Source organism: Alexandromys fortis, unplaced genomic scaffold (genome assembly GCF_014885135.2).
Source record: "Alexandromys fortis isolate MF-2015 unplaced genomic scaffold, M_Fortis_MF-2015_v1.1 scaffold_50, whole genome shotgun sequence".
In the NCBI taxonomy this organism is placed as follows: domain Eukaryota; kingdom Metazoa; phylum Chordata; class Mammalia; order Rodentia; family Cricetidae; genus Alexandromys; species Alexandromys fortis.
Genome location: NW_026067932.1, coordinates 768223 through 793984, shown reverse-complemented (window position 1 = coordinate 793984; position 25762 = coordinate 768223). Strand labels below are relative to the sequence as shown.

Here is a 25762-nt window from a genome sequence, read left to right as displayed (position 1 = left end):
AGAGCTGTGAAGCTGGACTGGAGACTTACAGGACCTCAGAGCTGAAGGCCAGCGCAGGAGGCAGGTAAGGACCAGGGTTGCTCCTTGCGCATCCTTGGCAGTGGCATCCCCTGTCCCACTGTGAACCTGGACGGCTAGTCTGTGGAGCGACAGGCAGGAACCCCACTCTGCCCCTGGATGGCTGTGCCATGGAATGAGGTGCAAGAACCAGAGCTATCCGGGTTCTGGGTCCAAGTCGCCAACAGCCAGGGCTTTGGAGAGCAGCTCCTTCCACATAAAACTAAGGGGTGTGCTCTCAGCGCCTGTCCTCAGAGTGTAGGGTTCCACAGAGCCCAAGCTCAAGACCTGCAAATGGAGGTTGCTCTTACTTCCCGGGGGGGGGGGGGCATGGCTGTCTATGGCTGAGGCTGGGCATCGCGGACCCTCGGTGGTGGATTGATGCCACTTGGATGGCTGGGGTCTGAAAGAAGCACACCCCTTGGGGTTGTTTTCACCCCTTGCCAACGCTCCATCTCCCCTCTCTCCCCGCCCTCCCCCTTCTCAATTGTCCTTTCTGTAAGCAGGGGCTGAACTCGTGTTCTGGGAACCTTGGCTTATGAGCCACCTGTTTCCCGCTCCAGCTGGTGAAGAAAGATGTTTTTCCCAGGACTCATTTGCTGTCTATGCTCAAACCTCGCCTCTGAACCATGATTTGAGGAGTAGGGTGGGGCAGACAGGTCCTCTGTACCTGTAACAGAGCTTGGAGCAGAGTCTGGGACCAGGTCCTTTGCTATGCTTCCTGCCTTCTCACAGCCTTCTCTGGCGCCTACCTGCTCCCTAGCAGCTGCAAACCCGTTAGCCCATTTCTAACACGTGTGAGGAATTTGCATTCGGGGTTGTCACCGGGGTAAAGAGGCCACAGAGAAGTGGTGCATAAAATAACTTCTGTCAGGAGTTTTTGTTTAGGGATGCAGAGGAAAGTCACCCCATTAGAGCAGCCACCCAGATGCCGGGCTTCCATCAGTGTGCTTGTCTGGGCTCAGTGGAAACAGGCTGTCACCGGGCATGAGTGCCATGGCCGTGGCTCTGCAGAAGCACAGGAGAGGCTTTCTCTAGGAGCACGGCTAGTGTACCATTCTACTGTGGACTGATCCCTCCCCTGGTGACATTCTGGTAACTCCCGGTCAGCTCAAAGGCCTGGAAAGCCACGGTCACCGTCAGTCAGGGAGGTTTGTATAGACTCTCCTTGGGGAAACCGATGACTACTTGTTTTAAACTTTCAGTTACTGTGGCTGATTTTGGTTATATTCATTTTGCTTTTTGTTTGTATTACTTAAGTATAAAGAAAGCTACGCACCCTGACAAAGGCAGGAGTGAGTGGAATGCTATTGGCAAGGCATAAAATTGCCCCCCAGGAATGTGGATAAGCAATGCATGCAGCACCTGGGATTGTTATTAGGAAGCAAATTAGAAGCCACACAAGCCTGCACTGATGAGAATGAGGGCTTTGGTGGGAAAGGGAACCACAGGGGTGAGTAGAGGTGTGTCTGGTCTCCACGGTCACTCTCTCCCATCTCTGTAACCTCCCCCAGCTGTCCTTCATCTTGGCCATGGCATCTCACATGGCTTGGACAACCTCACGTCTCTGGGCACCACCCAGGTACCCTGTAGGCACGGCTACTCAACCTGTGTGTTGCTGTGTGTTTCTTTATATTGACTGAAGGCTAAGAAGAAAGAAGCAGAGTTCCTTGGGCTCCAATCTACCCATGAGTAAGAGCAAATGCTCCGTGGGACCGATGTCCTCTGTGGTGGCCCCGGCTAAAGAGTCCAATGCCATGGGCCCCAGAGAGGTGGAACTCATCCTCGTCAAGGAGCAGAATGGAGTGCAGCTGACCAACTCCACCCTCATCAACCCGCCGCAGACACCAGCGGAGGCTCAGGAGCGGGAGACCTGGAGCAAGAAAATCGACTTCCTGCTCTCAGTCATCGGCTTCGCGGTGGACCTCGCCAATGTCTGGCGGTTTCCCTACCTGTGCTACAAAAATGGTGGAGGTGAGTGTTGGCCTGGATTCCGGTGCCTTATAAGGGTGGGGCTGTGGCAGGGGTGGGGCTGTGGCAGGGGTGGGGCTGTGGCAGGGGTGGGGCTGTGGCAGGGGTGGGGCTGTGGCAGGGGTGGGGCTGTGGCAGGGGTGGGGCTGTGGCAGGGGTGGGGCTGTGGCAGGGGTGGGGCTGTGGCAGGGGTGGGGCTGTGGCAGGGGTGGGGCTGTGGCAGGGGTGGGGCTGTGGCAGGGGTGGGGCTGTGGCAGGGGTGGGGCTGTGGCAGGGGTGGAGTGGGAAGTGCAGTGGCGGCCATGGAAGCCATGGTACCGTGTGGGCTGCGGTCTCAAGAAATGCTCACAGTGAAGGCGAGGAGATAACTAAGTCAGCAGTGTGCTTTCTGTTCAAGCATGAAGACTTTGAGCGTGATCTCCAGAACCCAAATTTTAAAAAAAAGCAAGCAGGGCATGGTGTCACACATTTGTAATGCTACTTAGTACTAGGAGAAAGGAGAACCCCGGAGATTGACAGCCAGCTAGTCTCAGTCTAGTCTATCCAGAGAGCATCAGGTCAGTTCCAGACACTGTCTCAAAAACCCAGGTGAGCCGCTCCTGAGGAACGATGCCCGAGGGTGGTGCCTGGTCTCCTAGGCTCATATGCTCCTGTGCACACAGGAAATGCTGTCAGTGAGACAATCCCGTCCCTCCTGTAGGATGGTGAAACTGCTGCGCCAGCTGCAGCTCTTTTCAGTCTTCCCAGGCTGGAGAACTCGGAAAATCCGACAGCCAAGGCATGTGGAGCCCAGAGAGCAAAGAGGAGAAGGGAGTGGGTGGAGGCACCAGGTCCTGACTTCTATGTCCGCTAGGATTTTCACTTTGGAAAGAAAATCCTAAAAGACCAAAAGAAGAACGTTTTAAGACAATTTCAGCAGTGCTTATAGAGTTGAATTCATAAAATTTGAAGTTAAACTTAGCAGGGCAGAAGATGCCCCTGAACTGAAATATATCCTCCTCTCCTCGCCTCTCCTTGCCTCTCCTCTCCTCTCCCTCCCCCCCCCTCTCGTGTTCTCCCTTACTTTCTTTAAATACAGTTATGGGGATTGAACCCAGAGACTTTTGCATGCTGGGAAAACTCGACCACTGAGTCACATGCATAGCCCTCTTGATTATTTTTTTTTCAATTTGAGTTAGGATTTCACTGCTGCCTAGGCAATTCTTGAACTTACTCTGGATCAGTAGGTCTTGAACTTATTTATGGTCTTCCTGCCTTTTGCCTCTGGAGAGCTGGGATTGCCGGGCTCACATAAGAAAGCCCACTTTCTTATCTCCGCTATAGAGTCCTGGCTGTGCAGTGGAGCTAAAAGGAAGAACAAGGTTACCAGAGAAATTCAAGTTGAGCCTGGAGGTCTCTATTTCCATGGCTGGGTTTTCCTGGCTGGCTACAGGATATGAAGAATTGCTGAAGGGAGGGAGGGAGGAAAGGAGGGAGGGAGGAAGGGAGGGAGGGAGGGAGGGCAGGAAGGAAGGGCAGGAAGGCTGAAGGAAGGGTGGAAGAAAGGAAGGGCAGAAGGGCAGGCTCAGGCAAATCCATGAGCAAATTGCTTAATTATGTGCTCCTTGAAGGTGAGAGAACCAGGCTCAGCAGCTCCAGTAAGTGACCCAGACTGACAAGGAGACTCCCATCTTCCTCAAGACTTTGGGGGAAAGCTGTAGCCAAACTCTGCCTTACTCAAGGTCAGATTGAAGGGAGCAGAGTACTCCAGTGGGGTTCAGCCTTTTGTGGATTAGAATGTACAGTTTAAGCAAATCAAGTCCTGCCCTCTGGCTCCCGGAAACTCAGCCCAAGTCTCCAGAGAAGCAGGCTCTAAATGCAAGGATTAGGTCACAGATTCCAGGACCACAACTCTCAAGGGACAAAGTGGGGTATGAAGAGGCAGACAGCGCTAGGAACAATACTGAGAAGTGGTTCCAGGCCTTGACTGCCTTGCCTCTGAGTTCAGGACATGGGGTGGGTGGACAATCAGAGGCATCCAAAGGAACACGTTCAACACTGACCGCAGCTGAGACAGGAAAGGAGGCGTAGTTTACCACCCTTCCCACATATCCCCTTGGGTGGTAGCTGAACAGGAACCTCCACTAGACAGGACACTGGGTGACAAGAACATACTTAAAAGCACAACATCAAGGTCCATGTGCAGATAATGAAAGTACCCCCTTCTGTGGCCCCAAACTGAGGTTGCTGTCCTATGCACAGGTGCCTTTCTGGTCCCCTACCTGCTCTTCATGGTTATTGCCGGGATGCCCCTCTTCTACATGGAGCTGGCCCTTGGGCAGTTCAACAGAGAAGGAGCCGCTGGCGTCTGGAAGATCTGCCCTATCCTGAAAGGTAATGTGGAGGAACTTGGCCCCACGAGGTGTGGCCATGTCTCTGGGGGCTGCAGAACAAGGTGATGACGTTGTGTGCAGGTTCTGCTCTCCTAAACTCTGGACACATCGGCACATGCTCTTCTAATGTGTATCCTAGCTTAAAGACCGTAATGACCAGGAATCTTCCAAAGCATTCTCTTGCTCCCAAGCCAGACTGCTCTACAGCTAAGTGGTGGTAAACTTGTCAGGGTAGTAAAATGGCAAGGTTTGAAAAACCTATTTATCTGTCATCTTTCATCTACTTACCTATCTATGGTCCATTCAGCAAGCACCTTTGTCGTCTATCATCTATCTGCCTATTTATTGATCCACCATCTATCTGATCCACCATCACCTGCCATCTACATGCATCACTCACTTATCTATCTACTATCTACATACATGTCTATCTGTTCACCTACCAATCATCCATTCACCTATCAATCTACCTACCAGTCATGCATTTCTTAAACCATGTATCTATCAATCATCTATATACCACAGTGAGGTCAAAGAGTGTTTATACAAGACGTCAACACTATGAGGCAGATGTACTTTATACTGAACCAGGCGGCCTGCCCAATGGTTGACACTCCCCAGATGTCACCTTCCTTGATCCCGGGAGGTCCCAGGTAGAGAACACTGTGCCTTCTGCATGGGAGATACTGACAGTGAGAAGGCTAAAGGCTTCTCCATGTGTTAAACGCAAACCCTGGATCCTTCACAGACCTGTTTATCACCATCCAGGTTTGGACCACCCTTGTCTAACTCAGTGTCATCCCAAGGAGATGGAGTTCCAAGAGACTTTCAAGAGTTTTGGGGAAAAGACCCAGTGAGGTTCCCCTCCAATAGTTGTCACTTGCCGAGAAAATGACTCTTGGAAGAGTAGCGTTGGGTTTTCTCAGAAGTATTTAAGCAGTGACTGCATGGGAGGAATCAGAGCCCCAGTCCCCGGTGCAGTGTCTGTGGGCTGGTGTTTGACACCCAAGACCAGAAACTGCTGCTCTGAGTAGAAGCAATAACGAGCTTCTCACAGCTGTTCAGGCCACGTTCTTCATGGACTTGCTGCCCTTGTACAGCAGGAATGTGAAGGGCAGAGGCTGCTGGGCAGAGTCAGTGGGCTGCTGGGTTTTGGATTTACATCTTATAAGTGTTGGGTAGCATTTTCCCTAGGCTAAAATGATTCCGAGTTACACGGAAATGAAACTCTGTAAAGAGGGACCTCACCAAAACCTACGTCTATGCACAACTTTAGAACCAGACAGACCCTCTGGGGACACACGCTGGCACTGGATGCTGCCTGTTTTGATCAAAATGTAGGAGTCAGCATTTAGAAGAATTGCATGGGGCTGCCTGACAGCATCCTTGGGTCCTGATGGCACCCGGGAACCCTGTCGCTCTAAGAGATGGTTCTTGTGTTAAAGAGTTTCATTGTCCACTTACTTAGTGGGTCAAGGCCAGTGCACTCAGCCTTAAGAGCTACAGATGAAAATGAATGGCTCATGCTCTCCTAGGCTCTATCTAGCAGTGCTAATGGGACCCAGGGAGTAGACACCACTCCTGGGACTGTAGTGGTAGCCGGGATGAGCTCTAGGCAAATCTGTCATTCAGGTGGCAGTTGATAAATGAATTGGAGACTCGGCCTGCCTATCCTTGTAAAGAGGACACACCAAGGGTTGGTGGCGACGTGTGGTCATGCAAACTCGAGTGATGCCAGAATTTGACCTGCTGCACTTTGTTCCCGAGTCTCATGGCCCTTGATTGTAGAGAAAGCCACAGGATACAATCAGTCCTGTGCCTCAGTCCTCACTGGGAATCACAGGACTGAAAGACCAACAGGAAACCAGGAAAGAGGGCAGATTCAGTACCCAGGACTGTGGTTAGCGGAGGAAAGCTACTTAGCTCACACAGGGACCTACTCAGAGCACAAAGTTCTCCATCAGTCTCTGGGTATTAGTAATGGTGTACTGCTACCATCCCAGCACTGAGTAACCAAAGGCAGGAGGATTGCAAGTTCTAGGACAACTCAGGCTGCAAAAAAATGCTGTCTCAAAAAAGCTCCTCCATAAAACCACTACAGGAATTATTTTTACTTTTATTCAAAGCCTCAGTAAACTATTTTGAAGAGCACCAAGGTATTATGCAATGCTAGCAACTTCCTTGGAACACAGTGAAATTGAGCAAGCATTGATACCAATAGCTTTACAGAGGAAAGACTATGGCTGTGTGACTAGGTGAGTGAGAGAACTTCTAGAAGATGGGTAGTGAGCAGAACTCAGTGATCCCTGCTCCCTAGGCTGGCTTTCAATCCATTCTAGAGACAAGTCTGCAGGAGGGCCACGCTGGAGCAGAGCAAGGTTGTGTGACGAGCCTATGAACCCCAGGTGTGGGATCTCAGTCGGAGACGTTCTTTTCAATCCCTAACTTAGGCTGGGGAAGCTACACTCAGAGAAGCCAACTTCCAGCTTTGGTATTAGAGCCCACTCCAACAGAAATCAGCAAGTGGTACCTGGGAGAGGGCATGAGGTTTTAAGAAGTGGCAGATTGAAACGCGAAGACAGAAACATAAGATAGACCGGGAGGACTGAGGGTAAATACCAAACAGCCCCGAGTTTACTTCTCAGCCAGCATATATACTGGCTAATTACTAATTACAGGCAAAAGGCAGCTGTACAGTCAGCTGACCACTTCCCTGTGCTGTCCTTGGGAGGAAACTCAAGCAGGTGCATTATCTTACTCAGCTGAGCAACTTCTACTCTCTGATAAGGAGTGCCTCCGGCTGGCACACACCAGCCCAAATCTTAATACAAAATGTGCTCTTTCATCTGGGCAAAAATGCTTTCTATGGGCTAACACAGACGTTACTCACAGCCCGCGAGGTTACTGGAAAAAGCAGAGCAGGCAATCCTGAACTCGAATGACTTAAGTCAGTGACTCCAGATGAAATCTGAGTCACATGTGGGTGCCCACAATTTGGCATCTGTGTAATCGTGGATTCTCTCTCTCTCTCTCTCTCTCTCTCTCTCTCTCTCTCTCTCTCTCTCTCTCTCTCTCACACACACACACACACACACACACACACACCAGCTACAATCCCTGGAGAGTCTTTCCTGCCCCTTAGATCACATGCCTTCTCTTTCCTCTCTATCTTTTAAAAGTCTAGTTGATTATTATCTTTATTTTCACTAATCACAAATTGCAGTCCCGTGTAGACAGTGAAGATGACTGTTAAAATGTGGACAAGAGTGGAATTAAAGGTTGAGCAATTCCTCAGGAGAAGTTGGATTCTCCTGCCTTGCCAGTCTCTGTTCCAACCTGGGGAGTGGCTTTGCTTCAAAACCCAGATAGTCAGATAGTCCAAGGTAAGAACAGAATGTGAAACCCAAGGTGAGGGACAGTGAAGTCCAAAGTGAGACACTGTGAAGCCCAGGGTGAAGGCCCATAGTGGCTTTTCAACTGTATTTTAATAAATAAAAACTGCCTGAAGATCTGAGAGTAAAACAGTCCCACTGCTCAGCCTTATAGACCAGGTTATGGTAACACACACCTTTAATCCCAGTAGCCACACTAGTTGGCATAGAAATCAGGCCGGTGCATGCTTTTAATCCCAGCCCTAGAGAGGAATATATAACTGTTTGTCCTTGATGGTCTTGGAGAAAGGACATGAGTAGTTGTTAATGGCTTTGTCTTCAGAGATTCTGGGTGATCCTAACAGGTATGGATGGATATAAATGGCTGTGGATGGCCTGTATGATTCTGGGTGGCCCTAGATTTCCCTGGATAATCGTGGGCAGTTTTGTTTACCCTTTGGTTTTGAGTGTACCTGGGTTCTTGTGGATGGCCATAAAGGGTCCTAGTTGTCTTTTAAGATTCATAGTGGTAGCCGGGCGGTGGTGGTGCACGCCTTTAATCCCAGCAGAGGCAGGCGGATCTCTGTAAGTTCGAGACCAGCCTGGTGTACAGAACTAGTTCCAGGACAGGCTCCAAAGCCACAGAGAAACCCTGTCTCGAAAAACCAAAAAAAAAAAAAAAATTCATAGTGGTTCTGGGCAGCATTGAGCATTTCTGGGTGACTCCTAGGTGCTTTGATGGCTCTGTTAGCATGGGTGTTTCTGAAGGTTCTGATGGCTGTGGTTGGTTCTAAAGGTTTGGTGTGGGTCTAGTAGCTGTGCTTGACTGACTTGAGTGATCCAGGGAAGCTGTAGATGACTCAAAATGGGCCTGAATGACCCTGGCTGCTTCTTGAATGACTGTGGTGCAAATGAATGACCTTAATAATTCTGAACGGCTTTGGGTGACTCTGGATAACATAGTGTATCTATGGCTGACTGTTGGGGTCATTTCAGATACTCTGATGCCCTTCGATGACCCCTCTGAATCTCTGGAAGACATAAATGGTTGTTAAAAATGGCAATCCCTTTCCTTTAATCTCAGAGTAGAGTCTGGTACCCCTCCTTCCTATGTGTTTTAAGGTGTTGTGGATGTCAGTGCACCTACTCAGAGTGAGTAGATGATGGGAAGGGGCATCGATCATGCTGACGGTGGCTCCACTGTCATCCCCCAGGTGTGGGCTTCACGGTCATCCTCATTTCTTTCTACGTGGGCTTCTTCTACAACGTCATCATCGCGTGGGCTCTGCACTACTTCTTCTCCTCCTTCACCATGGATCTCCCGTGGATCCACTGCAACAATACCTGGAACAGCCCTAACTGCTCCGACGCCCATGCCAGCAATTCTAGTGATGGCTTGGGCCTCAACGACACGTTCGGGACCACGCCTGCTGCTGAGTACTTTGAGTAAGTGAGTGGTCCATTCTTCCTGCTGGCCTGGAGATTGGGAGGGTTGGCAGATCTGGGAATGCAGGGACAGCACTGAGGATGCCCCCCCAAACCTTGTTGTTTTCAACTGCGCTGAACCAGTCCTTTCCCTTGCTCAGAGCTGCTGAGTCCTGTTCCTTATGCAATACATTTCTGAATTGCAAGAGATGATCTTAAACAATCTTATACAAACTATATCGACGTGAGCCTCAGGAGGGATGGACCCTGGACTGTTGTCCCCTGTTCCATTCTGCCTCTACAGTGAGGTGAGAGGAAACTGCCCAAGACACTGCATCACCACCTAGAAGGAAGGGAAACCCTGGCGTTGGGCTTCCATGGCAAAGGACACAGGCAAGCAAGCTCTCTGTTAGCTCTAGAAAGGGACCTCTCTGAGCATCGCTGTCTGGGTGCCTCAGCTTCATAGCCAAGCTGCTGACAGGATGCAAGGGCTATCCTCTTGCTATGATGCTTTCTCTTTTATAAATTTTCTTTACTTGCGTCCCTGTATACCTTTTCCATGCATGGTGCTAGCCTTCCTCCCCAACCCTGGTACACTCTCATCTCCAGCAAGCCTTCCTGGTTTTCTGTCTCTTTGCCAGACCTTCTCCTTGCTAGACCTGCCTTTCATAGTCTACTTGCAGGTTAGTATCCCTCCTGGAGTTTGTTTTCCTGAGTCTTTCTGGCTCCTGTTAGCTCTTCTATACCCTTCTTTATCACTATTGACCTTTCTTGAAATCTAGGCATGTGTTCATTCACTCATATGTGTATGCACATCACTGCACATGTGTACTTATGTGTACATGTATGCACACATAATGTGCCTGTGTATGAATGTGAATGCTCAACAGAAAGACACACTGTCATAGGCAATGGTTTACCCTGTATGATTTTCAAGATGGCGGCTGTGAAAATATTACAGATGTGTGGCGGAGTCTGCCTCTCTTGGGGCACTGTTGGTGCTGGCTGGCACACTCTGACTGAGGCAGGGTCTGCTAAGGTGTGGCTTCTGTGGCAAATGTAAGCAAAGGGCATTTGGAGCAATCATTGTCAAGGTCAGGGTTTTCCCATGGACACTGATGCTCTTTGTAGGACTGAGTTCTCACTGGCATATTTGAACATGTCTTATTACTCATGTGTTAAAACATGTCTAAGAGTTCAATTACCACTTAACAGAAGCTGTAGCTAGGTCGGTGCCTGTGAACTTAACACTCAACAGGTTGAGGCAGGAGAATTGCAAGTTCAAGATATGGACTACAGAGGAGAATCAAAAGCTTAACAGAAGGTGCCTTGGCCAATAGAAATGAAATCATTTCTGCTCTAACTGAAAGTAGGTTCACTTGCCAAAGCAAAGTGTTCCACCTTTAAAGTGTTAAAAGCTGTGCTCACTAGAGGCCGAGGCTGGGGGAGGTGAGTGAACGGAAGCACCGCCCTGAATGTTTAGATAGTTTTCCCCAATGGCAAGCAAACAAATGATGGCTTTGCTCACAGAATACTGCTGCCATCTGTCAAAGTAGATTTTAGCAGAAATATTATAGCTCCCTTACAGAGTAGTCTAGGGAGAAAAATTCCCCAACCTTACAAATGCTTGTCGTGTGTTCCCATCCATAGGAACAGTATCGAACTGCCGCGCACCGCACCCCCATGTCTGCATTCTGTGCGCTGGCACCCAGTTCACGAGTTTCAGGCAAGGGGGCTGGAGGTTAAAATACACAGACACACACAGACAGAGAGACAGCAACACGGGTCATCCTTGAATTCCCCAAAAATCAGGGGCATATTATATAGAGATAGCCATGCATGCCCCAGCCAAACCCACCAGAAACCACTCTCCTGCCATCAGGAACTCCTGAAAGTCTCGTGATCAGAGCAGCTGTAGGCACTCAGATCAGGGGATTACAAGAAATTCAGGATCTGGGGTCTCACTGCTCCCAACAGGTCAGAGTGTAGAGAAAGGGGCTCAGACTCACTCATTAACAAGAGCCACAAGGAAGCCCTCACAGTCCTGAAACAGCTAAAATCTAAGACTCTGTGCACTGGCACCCAGTTCGCAAGCTTCGGGCAAGGGGGCTGGAGGTTAAAATACATAGACAGAGAGCCAGCGACACAGGTCATCCTTAAATTCCCCAAGAATGCCCCTTTATTGTGTTCAGGGGCAGATTATATAGAGATAGCCACGCCCCAGCCAAACCCACCAGAAACCACTCTCCTGCCATCAGGAGCTCCTGAAGGTCTCGTGCTCAGAGCAGCTGTAGGCACTCAGATCAGGGGATTACAAGAAATTCAGGATCTGGGGTCTCAGTGCTCCCAACATCGAACCAAAGTAGCGGGACCAGCAGGGCTGTGAGGGAACCAGTGCCAGAGAACACCAGCTGCAGAGTTAGGGTTTGCGCTGAAGGAAGCCAAGAGCCGAGCTCAAGCTTGAATCAGGGTTAGCTTGTAACACAAAGAAAGAATGACTGTTTGTGAGCTCATGTGTCTTTCACGACTGCCAGATGGGTTGAGATGTGGTTTCGCACACTTGGAAAGAGCAGAGACGTCAGAACAGGTAAGGGGCCCGGAGAACTGCCTCTTTTCTGCTTGGAAGATGTGGGGGGCAACAATTCCTTCCTGTGATTTTCCAGATAAGAAAATTAGAGGGGAAGTAAAAATGAGTCTAGGGACTTTTGACAATTGATATAAGTGCCTGACTTAGTCTCTTCCATGAGCCTATGCATACCTACTCAGAATGGACGCTGGAGAAATGGTAGGACAGAGGAATAAAGGGACAGACATGCAGGGAGGAAATATGCATCTTTATAAAAGGACTCATCTGAAATCCCAGCACCAGGAGGTGGAGGCATAGGACCAGGTAGTGTGGGCTGCACAGTAAGACTCTGACTTTAAATAAATAATAGAAAGTAGTAAGGGTGGCTGGGGGTGTGTCTTAGCTAGGTTTCCATTGCTGTGATGAAACACCGTGGCCAAAGCGAGTCGGGGAGGAAAGGCTTATTTGACTGACTCTTCCACATCACTTCTTCTTTTTTTTTTGATTTTAAAGTGTGTTTTTATTTTTTTATATTTATTATAGATTTCTGCCTCCTCCCCGTCACCACCTCCCATTTCCCTCCCCCTCCCTCAGCAGCCTGAAGAGCAGTCAGGGTTCCCTGTCTTGTGGGAAGTCCAAGGACCTCCCACCTCCTCCCAGGTCTAGTAAAGTGAGCATCCAAACAGCCTAGGCTCCCACGTGCAGTAGGATCAAAACCCAGTGCCATTATTTTTGACTTCTCAGCAGCCCTCATTGTCCGCTATGTTCAGCGAGTCTGGTTTTATCCCATGCTTTTTTTAGACCCAGTCCAGCTGGCCTTGGTGAGTTCCTGAAAGAACATCCCCATTGTCTCAGTGTGTGGGTGCACCCCTCGTGGTCCTGAGTTCCTTGTTCATGCTCTCTCTCCTTCTGCTCCTCATTTGGGCCTTGGGATTTCAGTGCAGTGCTCCAATGTGGGTCTCTGTCTCTGTCTCCTTTCATCGCCTGATGAAGGTTAATATCCAGGAGGATAACTATATGTTTTTCTTTGGGTTCACCTTCTTATTTAGCTTCTCTAGGATCACAAATTATAGGCTCAATGTCCTTTATTAATGGCTAGAAACTCATTATGAGTGAGTACATCCCATGTTCCTCTTTTTGGGTCTGGCTTACCTCACTCAGGATAGTGTTTTCTATTTCCATCCATTTGCATGCAAAATTCAAGAAGTCATTGTTTTTTACTGCTGAGTAGTACTCTAATATGTATATATTCCATACATTCTGCATCCATTGTTCCATTGAAGGGCATCTAGGTTGTTTCCAGGTTCTGGCTATTACAAACAACGCTGCTATGAACATAGTTGAGCATATACTTTTGTTGTATGCTCATCTCTTGGGTATATTCCCAAGAGTGGTATTGCTGGGTCCTGGGGTAGGTTTATCCCAAATTTCCTGAGAAACCGCCACACTACTTTCCATAAAGTTGGTTCTTTGTCTCCAGTGTTAACAATCTCTGGCTCTGGCTCTTTATACACCACCCTCCAGGCAAAGAGAGTAAATGGTCACCTCCCTCAGGGTTAGGCAAGATCTGTGTCTGTCAGACACAAGGCTCTGGAATGAAGTTGGGACACGGAGAAGAACATAAACTGTGTAGGCATAAGACTTGGTGGTGTTGTCCTGAAATTTTCCTCTTGTTGGTAAAAAAATTCTAAGAAATGAGCAAAGCAAGGATCATTGGACAGCAGTCCAGGGCAAGGTTAGGAGCCCTAAGAATCCTCACTGCCAAGATAGGGCCAGTGATGCTTCCAGGAGGTGCACTGGCCTGTCTCCCTTAGCTCAAGTGATTCATACTGCACATCCACATGCTAAGAGTTTGCACAGTATCCACGGTAGATGGGATGATAAGCAAGCTACTTAGACTCTCTAAGAAGAGAATGATGGTACCCTCAACACATGGGGAACCATTTGGAAACCCTGGCCCTAACTACTACTGGAGTATTAGGTGATGCTGAGCTGTATTTTCAATGCTGTCCCTGAGGACAACAGCTAGCACCACCCTGTTGTACTTTCTAGACTATGGAGAATAAAGTTCTACAGCTTGGTGCCATGATTCCCGTTTCTGGTGAAAATATCCAGTAAGTTGGGGCTAGTAGTGTTCCACTTTAAGACTGGGCATTGACTTCCTGAGAAACCTCTTCTGACCCACAATCAACCAAACCCGGGCTGTGGTGGCTCCTTTCACTATGCATTCTTCCCCTTCCTTTGGCGGAAGCACTATTAGAATAGGCTGGGGTTCAAAGTCCCGTCTGTGAAGGTGATGCAACCACTTCTACATGGCCAGACTCATTGGAAGCATTCTCTTTTAGGATGGCTTCCCTCAGTGATGAGTGCAGCTATGCATGGCTTCCCATCAGATCATTCCTTGGGGAGCCTCCTTAAAGTGGCAGGAACTGTGTGAACAAGGATGAGAGAAGTCAATACAGAATGCCCAGGAGCCTGCATATGCAGCTTTACTGATCAGAACTCTCCTGGTTTTACCCCTGCAAAGGATCCTGGGACTGCCACAAGATAGCAGCGCATGGTGGCTTCACTAAGTACCTTCTGGTTTCTGAGGTCTCCGTTTCTCTGTACACCCAAACTTCCCATTCCCTCCCAACTCCAAAATCCTATCTGTTGGTAGAGCAGGGTGTTGCTGACCTCCTGCAGGTTTCCTGACAAGACATCCAGCTTCTCTGTCCATCTTAAGACAGTTCTGTGACTCAAACTTGGGTCTTTCACTGCTGGAAGGGGTATTTCCTAGTCAGATCATAGCAGAGACTTTCCATATGACAAAGATGAGGAGGATGGGGTCTGGCTCAGCTGCCCCATTCTAGTCCTGAGAGACAAGTGCTCCCTCCAGAATCATCTGTTGCCTTTCCTCCAGGCGTGGCGTGCTCCACCTCCACCAGAGCAGTGGTATTGATGACCTGGGCCCTCCACGGTGGCAGCTTACAGCCTGCCTGGTGCTGGTCATTGTCTTGCTCTACTTCAGCCTGTGGAAGGGAGTGAAGACCTCAGGAAAGGTGAGATGGTAGCCAACAGGACCTGAGAACACATGGCAATGGGTGGGTGAGTAGGTAAAAAACATAAGACCATGATAAATGGGTGGCATATGGCTGTGGTTGGTAGATGGACATGGGTGGGTGGGTGAACATATAGCCATGGTCAATAGATGGTATGTGGCCATAACTGGTATAAGGGCATGTGGCCATTGTTGGACGAGTGATTCTGAGACCAAAGTCAGCCTGTGACCTTAACTGGGTATATGGACATGAGGTTATAGTTGGGTAATTGGGCATGAGGTCATGTTTGGTGGGTGGGAACATGGTATGGTTGAGCGGGAAGTAGATAGATGCTTATGGGTAAGTTGAGAGTAGACATGAAGCCATGGTTTGTTTGGCCATGGACACATGGCCATGTTTAGATAAGGAGGAGATGTATGGCCATGGTTGAATGAGAGTGAACATGTGACCATGATTTGCTGGGGTCAGTGAACACATGTTCATGGTGAATGAAGACAGGCATTGTGCTTGGGACAGGGCAAGAAGAACATCATTCACAATGGTGTGTACAGCATGAACATATTTCTTACTGATGAAAATACTTGGCAGTTATGTATATATGGGTACCCATGACAATTTTACCAGAATGACCATTACACCTGTGATAATGCATGTGACAACACATGGAACCCTCCAACAACAGCAGGTATCTCCTTCCCTGCCTTCATGCCTCAAACCCACTTCCTACCCTAGGTGCATCAATGTAAGCTCCCACCAAGGCCCCGCTGTGTGTGACTTAGGCCCCTTGGAGACACTGTCTTCTCTTCCAGGTGGTGTGGATCACAGCTACCATGCCTTACGTGGTCCTCACTGCCTTGCTACTGCGTGGAGTCACCCTCCCTGGAGCCCTGGATGGCATCAAAGCATACCTCAGTGTGGACTTTTACCGGCTCTGCGAGGCATCTGTGAGTCCAGCCCCCATCGTGGTTGGCAGTCCTTTGAGGTGGTGGGGCTGTGTGACAGGGATCCTGCATATGGTTCAGAGGCCCAATCTATGGCTCAGCAGCAATTCCTTCCTATCCTGTAAGGTCAGCAGATGCAGGCTGGCCTGTTCACCTGTCTCCTTCACAGGCAGGGTTAGTGGAGGAGGGAGAGAATGGAAAGAAAGGAGACAGGGGAATGGCCTTCTGACTCTCCACAGGGATGGAGGGCTGTGCCAGTCAGTGCACCATGAAAACCCCTCACCTCCTCCACCTGTGTTACTACTGGTCCCAGGTGTAAGTTGTCACCAAGAGCACAGTCTTTGGTTCTGTATTATTTTCTTCAGGGCAGAGCTGCCTCAGAAATCCATGAACCAGAATCCACCTTTGGGAGTCTGAATTCCTGAGCCACTGAAGGTTTCTCAAGTAAAGGAAGGAGTTATTCTAGTTTAGAAGATTTGGAGGCCTCATGAGAGATGGGCTTTTCCAGGCTATAGATGTTCCTGAGAGAGGAAAAAGTCAGCACCATCTTTGGAGAACAATGAAAGCAGCCGTTTTTGAGAGGCAGTTGTGACAGAATTCTATGAAGAGTTGTTAAAAGTCGTGTGGGCTGAGCCGAGACAGGTGATAAACCCCAAAAGCAACACAGGGAATTCAGACACTGCAGTGGTCCTGCTGGAAGCGCGTAGGTTTCTGCTGAGACTGGGGTTAGGGCAGGAGATGTGGGTCTCTAATAGAGAAGGGCAGGAGGGCTGAGAGGGAGGCTGGCTGCAGATCCATCCTGGGTTTGAGTCACAAGATCCTTTGGGAGTTTGCTGCATGATACAAACCTAAGGCAGAAGCAGGCAAGCGTGGGCCGAGTTGGTCAGGGTAGCGGAGACTCAGTGGGGGATGACGGTGTCAGCACAGGTCTACATGAAAATGGAAGCAAGGCCTGAGAGCATGCACACACATCCCACAGAGTGAAAGAAGAGGGAGGGGAAAGTAAAAAAGGGACCTGTGGCATGGAACCGAAACCACGAGGGCTGTGGACATCATCCAGGTGGGAACCTGGAAAAGTCAGGGTCAGGGAAGACATGTTTGAGAATTCAAGAGAAAAAAAAATGTGAAGCCCATTAGCGTCTCAGCAAGCAGGCACGCAGCCCACAAAAAGAAAGAGAAACCTTGCCTATGAGGTGCTGAGAGGGGAAAAAAGGCAAGTTACAAAAATGAGAGTGAAAAATTAAGATAATAGTAAAATAGTAAGACTGACTAGTTGAAAGATAGGTCGACAATAGGTAGATGCTAGATATTGACAGGTCTGATTGCTAATAGATGATTGAATGATACATGATAGGAATAGGTACCTAGATAATCAAACATATAAACAGAAATAACCAACCAGGAAAGAAAAAAAGGAAGCTGTTTCTAGTACCCAGGTAAGGTCAATCAGGCTCTGAGGGTCCAGGAAGGCACTGAGTCGGGTATGACAGTGACCCAAGCAAAGAGCATGTTGAGAACCTGATGAATGGCCCACGGAAATCTCTGGGGGAAATAAACTGGGTGAACACTGGGACTAAGTGGGAAACAGGAAGTTCTTGATGATGCTGTTCTTACCAGAACCACCTTGATGGGTGAGCTTGCTGTGATATAGGAGCCACACAGGACAACAAGGCAGGACCCCTCTACTGACTGAGCATCTGCTAAACCACTCTGGACTTGGCCTCTCCACCATGCTGAGGCCCTAGACATCTCTTCAACCTTTCAACCTTGACATTCTGGGTGGCCAGTTGACTTCAAACACACAGTCCCCAAACACTGGGTAGCCTAAAGCTCTGGACATTGCTACCCAAAGAACAGAGATGCCAGATCCCTTGTTGTAGGCTTCCACAGTGCCAGGCTCCACTCTCCTCAGCAGAGTCAGGTCCTCTGCTCCATGAGCCCAAGAAGACACTTCAGATATCCTCAGCTCGGCCACTGCAGATTCCAGCGACGGATTCTGATATTCTTGTCTCTGTGGCTGAGGCCCCTGAGTTACCCTGGGCCATATGACCCTCAGAAACAACTCCAGTACTGTGCAATCCCCATATAACTCAGGTGGTAAATCCCTGGGAAAGGCTTTCAGAGCTCTTCCTCAGCCTTCCCATCAAGGCTACACAGGATCTCTTCAGCCAGGCTCTCTAGGTCTTAGCACGACCTTAGGGTCATGCAAGCAGGTCACACCTGACTTCATCATTTTGGTACAACTATCAGTTCTTGTACCTTTCTTTTCATGCTCAGAGAAATGAGCCTGCTATTGCTGAATATCCATGTCTGACCACTGGTGACCTGGGGCTCTGCATGTGCCCCCTGAAACCACAAGCTGATAGAGGAAAACACAACCTCCCTTTTTCCATGCCCTTTCAGGCCAGGGATGTAGGAAGGCTTGTTTCTGCCAGCGCCAAGCATGCATGTTCCATTTGCTCAGAATCTTTTCCCACCTCAGCTGCAGGTGAACATGGAGTGTACATGTGAAGCTTCTGTGGTCATTTGGGAGACTGCCCAGTGACCACTCCCACTCTCCCCTCTGGTAGAACTCTCACCCCACAATTTTCTCTAATGTCTCACGCTCTCCCATCTCTGGCTGCCACAGGTGTGGATCGATGCTGCCACCCAGGTGTGCTTCTCCCTGGGCATTGGTTTTGGGGTGCTGATTGCCTTCTCCAGTTACAATAAGTTCACCAACAACTGCTATAGGTAAGCCCTGAGCTACCGTTGCTGGGAAATGGTCCACAAAACCTAGTCTGTCTCACTGATCCTGGAGTCTACCTCTTGGAAGTGAAGTATTCCTGGAGGAAAAATCACAAAATCTCTGAGCCATGCAAATTTCCTTTCCTTAGATTTATTTGTTTGTTCTCCAGAGACAGAGCTTTTATGCTATAGCCTGAAATTTACTACGTAGCCCACACTGGCCTTGTCACAGCCCTGCCCCCCGCTTAGCCTTTCAAATACTGAGATTAAAGGTGTGAATTGATCACCATACTCAGCTCCATGTGGCATCTTCCAACAATATCTTGCGTCTCACTTCAAAGATGATATTGAGACATGACCAGCCACTTTATAACCCCCATGTGTGCATGAAGACTTTAACAGCCCCCAAACCTGTGCATGCCCAGGTTCCAACACTCTTGTGAGGTGGTCCAGGGCCACGATGGCTTGTGAGTGGGACATGGAGTAGCCATCTTTCCCACTGCCCTGAGCCCCGACAGAACCCAGGGGTACCAGACTGGTTCTCCCAGTTATAGGTACTTCCATTATGCTCCCCTCAGAACGAGCCTGCCCATCCCCTTCCCTAGACACTGAAGATGGGTGATAACAGCTGGCTTCCCAGGGCTACAGCTTAACCCGTATCAGGACAGTCTGTCTTGTTCCTACAGAGATGCAATCATCACCACATCTATTAACTCCCTGACAAGCTTCTCCTCTGGCTTCGTCGTCTTCTCCTTCCTGGGGTACATGGCACAGAAGCACAATGTGCCCATCGGAGATGTGGCCACAGATGGTGAGCCCCCACCCCCATCACATGTCACTCTGTCCTCTCTGGAGTAAGGCCAGAGGGACATGGCCAAGACAGAAAGGATGTTGGGTATAAGAGCTGAGAGCAGCCACGGATAACCTATGTTCCAGTCCCAAGAGACTCACTTCGGAGAGACCGAACTCAATCTCTATGGATTAACAATCTCTTCATGAGGGTGGTGCCTCCATAACCCAATACCTCTTGAAGGCCCTACTACCTCATTAACAATCTTATCTTCAATTAATTTCCATTAATTTCCAGTGTGGGGAACTGGGAAGATGGCTCAGTCTATAAAGTGTTTGTCATGAAAACACGAGGGCCTGAGTTCATTCTCCAGACGTGTGTGTGTGTGTGTGTGTGTGTGTGTGTGTGTGTGTGTGTGTGTGAGAGAGAGAGAGAGAGAGAGAGAGAGAGAGAGAGAGAGAACAAACATGTGGGGCATGCGTGATCTGTGCAGGAAAGCTAACTAGAAAGACATCTCAGACTGTCTAAAGGCAGAAGCATCTGCCAATCCTTTCCTCTGGTCCATGTTTTGATTTTACTCCTCTCATTCCTGTGGACATGCATGAGTTGGGGAACAAGGGTACAAGGTGGTTGAGCAGATCTCCCAGGTGACCATCTACCCAGTGCTCTTGGTCTGGAGTGGAATTCTCAGGAAGTAGGGCTCCTGGGAAGAAACAGAAAGAAAGCAGTGGGGGAGCGAGAGTTCCAAGAGATCTCAGCACTGCTGGCATTGGCTCAGCTGAGAGGGGCAATGAAAAACCACCTGTGACAAGTAGGGAATCAGGAGGCAAACTTGCGGCAGTGGTGAGCTCCGGGTGTGACAAGGGGGGAAGCAAGGAGCAAGCTTGTGGCAATGATGAGGGTTTCTGCCCGTAGGACCTGGATTGATCTTCATCATCTACCCTGAAGCAATCGCCACACTCCCGCTGTCCTCGGCCTGGGCTGCTGTCTTCTTCCTCATGCTGCTCACTCTGGGCATCGACAGTGCGGTAAGTAACGCATACCCCAAGGCTCCACAGCCGTGCCTCACAGTCAGCCTGTTCCTGGGGATGCTGCCCACACAGTTCCTCCAACCTCGCGTGCTTAGCACAGAGCTTGCACGTCAGGTTCAAACATTCCCCTAATCCCTGGAGACCCTCTCTGGACCTGAGTGGTAGTGGTTGAAATGCAACTTAGCCCTTTTCCTCCCTAATCCAGTATCGGGGTCTGAATACACACAGAGCAGAACTCTAGCAGTCACAGGGTTGGCTCATAATGGCAGAGTGATTGATTGGCTACTCCTGCACAGCCAGGCCTTCCCTGACCTCTGGACTCCCTTAGGATAGAGGCTGTAACCCTGGCTGGGCCTTGGACTCTTTGCAGCCCCCTGGTATCCAACCTCAAAGGGGCTGGAGCTAATGAGCTCTAGTAGACGCCTCTAGCACCACCAACTGCTGAAGACCATTTACTGAGTCCTAATATCAGAACTGGCTGGTGGCTCTGGGCTGCCTCATGCCATTTACCCACCCTGACAGAGCTTAGCTATTGTATGCTTCCTGGAAAGCCAGAACCAGGAATCCCGCTTTCCGAGAACATGGATCTCATACCACAGCCCCCACTCCATCTTACACACAGCTGGTGATAGCCCATGAGTTTCGTGTCTTGTATCCAAGAGGGCACATCTCATGAGCATTGCTTGCAGACCATAGGCCCTACCTGGCTACCCCCAGTGGGGTGTAACTTGGGGACCTATCCAATTCCAAGCCCGCGGCTATGCTTGAGGGAGGGACAGTTTGCTTTGGACAGCTTCAAAGTGACTGTGTGGCTGCCATCCATAGAATCTTTCTGAGGCCCGTGTCAGCAGGGAAACCTCATCAAGGTCTCTTCTTGTCTTACCCCCAGACTGTTACACTTTTCCTTCACACCTGCCCTGAGGACACACTCACTAAATGTAAAGTCAAGCACTGGGAGGGTAATGTCAACCACCACTCTCTGTGTTCTGCAGATGGGAGGAATGGAGTCTGTGATCACTGGGCTTGTTGACGAGTTCCAGCTACTGCATCGGCACCGAGAGCTCTTCACTCTTGGCATTGTCCTGGCTACCTTTCTGCTGTCTCTCTTCTGCGTCACCAATGTATGTACTCGCCCGCTCCTGTCCTCTCAGCCCTGGTGCCAGGCAGCACAGCTGGTGCCATGGGAACAGACACAGCGCAGCCTTTCTAAGAAGCTTCATCCTCTCCCTCAAGTAAACCGACTTCCCTGTAGTCGTAGGCAGCGCAAACACAGATCTGGAACCTGGTCCCAGAGAGAATTCAGTGCTTGGACCTTCCACTGAAGCTGCCTTTCTGGGGGTGGGAAGGGGCTGGGAAGTGGCAGGGGCCTTTCTGTGGTGTTTGGGCCACTTCTGCACAGGAGACACCTCCAGGATTGGCATTTGAGTGCCTCTGTTCCTGTTATTTGGAGCCTGGGAAGGGAAAGCCAGGGAGAAGTGGTTTCTTTATTATTTATTTAGGATGTTTCCCTAAGAAGCTGTGTGAATCCATGACTCAAACAAACCAAACTTTATAGGGGTAAATAGTGTTTATCTCCAGAGTGAACCCATAGGATGGGTTACCTTCCAGAGAAGGTATTTTGATGGACAGCTGCTGTAGCTGTCCCCAAGTTCATTGGGAGCTCCTTCTCTTCCAGGGTGGCATCTACGTCTTCACACTGCTGGACCATTTCGCAGCTGGCACATCCATCCTCTTTGGGGTGCTCATTGAAGCCATTGGGGTGGCCTGGTTCTATGGTAAGTCTTGGTGGTCGGACCAGCACTGTGGCATCGGTGTGTCAACTGGGCCTTCCAGCTTGCTTTCTGGCAACATCACTTTGAAAAGAGGCATTTGAACTCCACTGGATGCCAAAAATTTAAGCCATGGCTCTCATGGCATCACTGGATGTATGGCCAGGGTCTGTCTGTTGGATCAAGGACAGACAAATGGCTACCTGGGAAGCCATTTTGTGGTCAGAGTTCAGAGAGGCTGTGTTGTGTGGGAGAGTAAGGCTTATTGAATGCTCTACCCTTTACAACAAGCTGTCAAAAGGTAAATACCCCATCCAACGAGCCAGGGCCTACCAACAAGTGCAGAATAGCTTCAGCTCCATCTGGGAGGAGTCTGGCCTACCTGTCATTGTAGTGACCTTGGTAATATAATTCAGTTGGTCACTTCCCACGGGTGCATCTTACATGTACCTTCTGGACAGGACCCCTGACCAGTCAAGTTGATTGAGCATAAGTTAGAACCATAGGTCTTCCTATGATAATAGCCCATTAGCCATTTATGTGCTAAGTCTCTCTGGGGGTCTGGAACTGATCACAGGGCTCCTAGGAGCTTCAGGATCATGGGGGTCTCAAGTACTTGGCTGGGATCTATAGGAGGAGGAGCGGGCCCTTCCCACCATCTTCTTGCCACAGTGGGGTCTAATGGTGTCCTGGAGCATGAATAGAGCTCTAGGAAACCTTGATCAGAGTTCTAGACAGACTTTCTGATGAGACCATGAGGTCTGCTGTGCTCCTAGCTGGGCACCCGACTCCAGTACCATGAGCCAGAGACCAGGACAGAAGTTGGTGAATGGAGTCACTGTTAAGATCTCCTTACCAATTCCTGAATAAGAAAGGCTGAATAATAATGCTGAAAGAAGGGTATTTCTAAAGTGAACTGCTGGTAGAAATGCCAGTTATTAAATATGTAGAGATAGCTTTAAATTAAAAACAATTGCACACACATATACACACATGCACACACTCAACCCCCCCCCCACACACACACAGAGGAATATTTAGCCTTTGGAAAGGAAGAGATTCTGGTACATTCTCCAGCATGGATGAGCCTCAGGGACACATATACTAACTGAAGCAAGCAAGTCCCCAAAGGGCATGTACTGTGATGCCACCTATATATGATCCCTCAAGGGACCAAGTTCCTAGAAAGAGAGTAGAATGCTAAGCGTTAGGGTGGGAGTTGGAGTTGAATGGACAGAGTCCCTGGTGGGGAAGATGAGAAAACTGAAGGTGGAAGGTAGCCATGGAGCCATTGAGCTGACCCTCAAAATAGTAAGTTTGTGATGGGTGTATTTTGCTATAGTGTTTGACAAGGGGCGAATTACTGCTTGCAGAAGGAGGTAGAGAGACTGTGGGACCTGGAGAAGGAGATGAGCAGGGTAGGAATGGAGTATTGCTGGTCCCTCACCCTGCAGACCACAGCCCTCTTTGAAGCATCAACAGAGTCAATTAGCACATGGCTGGGCAGAATCAGAAATATGACATCTGAAGGGTGAGGCCCCTGACTGTCGAGAAGAACCTATGTATGTCCAGTTTCATGACCAGTCCCATGGCTATCTCTTCCCCCTTAGGTGTCAAGCAATTCAGCGACGACATCAAGCAGATGACAGGGCAGAGACCCAACCTGTACTGGCGGCTATGCTGGAAGCTGGTCAGTCCCTGCTTCCTCCTGGTAAGAACCGTGGACCATGACCCTTCCTGCCTCTGCCCTTGAGTCCATCCCAATGCCTTGAGATCATTGAGAAAGATGTCAGAGAGCTCACCTGGCTTCATGCACCAATTATCAGTGATGTGTGATAATACGTAGCTACACAGGACAGCTCACATCCCTCTGCAGCCTGAGGAAACTCTTGCACCCACTCAATTGGTCATGTGTAGAATACAGCCAGTATCAGCGGCCCGGGAGATCTGCCTGGGAACCTCCATTTCACTGACTTCTTGTCTCTGACTGAACCAGTTTTTCCTTTTTTTTTTTTTTAAACTATTCTGTCTTCTCCCTGTTGACAAGCCTCACCCTCTCCAACATGAAAGAGCTGACCTCGATCTTAGGAGACATGAGGGAGTCTTTGAGCTTCATTCTCTATTGCTTCACAGTATTAGATAAAGCCTATAAATTATGCTAGACAGTTCATTCTACCAACTTCGTGGAAGCATAACGTATGTAATTTCAAACTTACATTTCAAACCCGTTCCATATAAAGTAATGGATCTTAGCAGAATAAAAAGCTACCTCATGTTTCTCTAAGCCACTGTGTTATCAGAGTGTGCACGGCAGGCATGTTATCATGTGACTTCTGCAGCAGATCATACTCCCAGACAGACTGACCCGATCAAAATCAACCTGGATGTAAGGGTGTGGCTTTGGCAGACATGGCAATTTCTAAGAAATGCGTCCTCTGTTGGAACCAAAAACAAGCATGTGTGTGTCCAAATATATTTTCCAAGATGGTGTGGTTGTATAGTAAACTTTGCTGACCCTGAGGAATATACCATAAGTGAGGATCTGCACCCAAAACTGCATCCTAACCCACATCCACTGAACTTCCTATGTTTAGGAAGGGCTTTTGTTTCCAGGTACATAGAACATGTGTAGGTATGCAGCTCATGCCAATCATGTGCAGGTACAAAGTGCAAGTGTGGTATGAAGCACATGTTTAAGCACATATGCATGCATAGTGTATAGATACATAGTGCATGTATTGGTGTGCAGTATAGATACAAACTGTCTGATAGGCACACATGTAAGCACACTTAATGTACTTAATGAAGTAAATGTGTACTTACACAGTATGTGTGTAGGTATACCATGTGTAGTTACACAGTATTGTGTAGGTATACCATGGGTGCCTTAGAAAGACATTATATTGTTTGGGTAGCCTGACTGGAGTTGGCACTTGTGGCTTGTGTGGCTGGGAGGACTTCTATAGATCACTTGCTGATTTTTCTGCTCCGTCTTTGCACTTACCTTTGTGGGTGACCTATGTCCCCATTTATTTCAGTATGTGGTTGTGGTCAGTATTGTGACCTTCAGACCCCCACACTATGGAGACTACATCTTCCCAGACTGGGCCAATGCACTGGGCTGGATCATCGCCACATCCTCAATGGCTATGGTGCCCATTTATGCCACCTATAAGTTCTGCAGCCTGCCAGGGTCCTTCCGAGAGGTGGGTGTTTTCAAGGGGGCTCCTTACCCTAATGGTTCAGGCGTCCCCATCCCTGAACCATCTCAGTTAGCAGGAGCCTGGAGGTGGGACCATGATGGGAAGATGGGCTGGTGCAACAAAAGGAGGGACATGCATGTGTATGTATGCATATTTGTGTTTGTGTGTGCTGGTGTGTTCACATATGTGAGTGTAAGTGTGTGTGTGTGTACACATGCATGCGCGCACAGTTTCCCTGGACTGAGCAGCAAAGTCCAATGCACCTGTTTGGTCTAAGGACTCCACCTTGGAGCCACAGTGTCCCTTGGTGCTGGACACCACAGCATCTCACAGACCTGGTAGTCAGAGGTACCTTCGTCAGGCAAGCCATACCTGGTCAAGAACAAAAGCAGAGTGTGTGGCCAGGCCAGAGCACAGCCTTTCTGATTCCAGGTTTAGAAGGAATAGGTCCGCCACCATGCCCTGGTGATAATCAAAGATAATCCTGGGGGCCTGGGT

At 49.1% G+C, this 25762-nt stretch overlaps 1 protein-coding gene across 2 annotated transcripts in view; it reads left to right on the top strand.

Annotated features, from left to right (window-relative positions):
* Positions 1–1725: 1725 nt before the first annotated feature.
* The window catches only part of Slc6a3 (solute carrier family 6 member 3), a 29290-nt gene continuing 5253 nt past the window's right edge, over positions 1726–25762 (top strand). For both annotated transcript variants that reach the window (XM_050145740.1, XM_050145739.1), the window contains exons 1-12: positions 1726–2031; positions 4270–4401; positions 8986–9217; positions 14665–14803; positions 15613–15747; positions 18374–18477; positions 19158–19282; positions 20177–20289; positions 21285–21413; positions 21968–22067; positions 23672–23772; positions 25100–25267. In XM_050145740.1, the coding sequence (XP_050001697.1) occupies positions 1746–2031; positions 4270–4401; positions 8986–9217; positions 14665–14803; positions 15613–15747; positions 18374–18477; positions 19158–19282; positions 20177–20289; positions 21285–21413; positions 21968–22067; positions 23672–23772; positions 25100–25267 (1764 nt within the window). In that variant the 5' untranslated portion in view covers positions 1726–1745. The remainder of the gene's footprint in view (positions 2032–4269; positions 4402–8985; positions 9218–14664; positions 14804–15612; positions 15748–18373; positions 18478–19157; positions 19283–20176; positions 20290–21284; positions 21414–21967; positions 22068–23671; positions 23773–25099; positions 25268–25762) is intronic.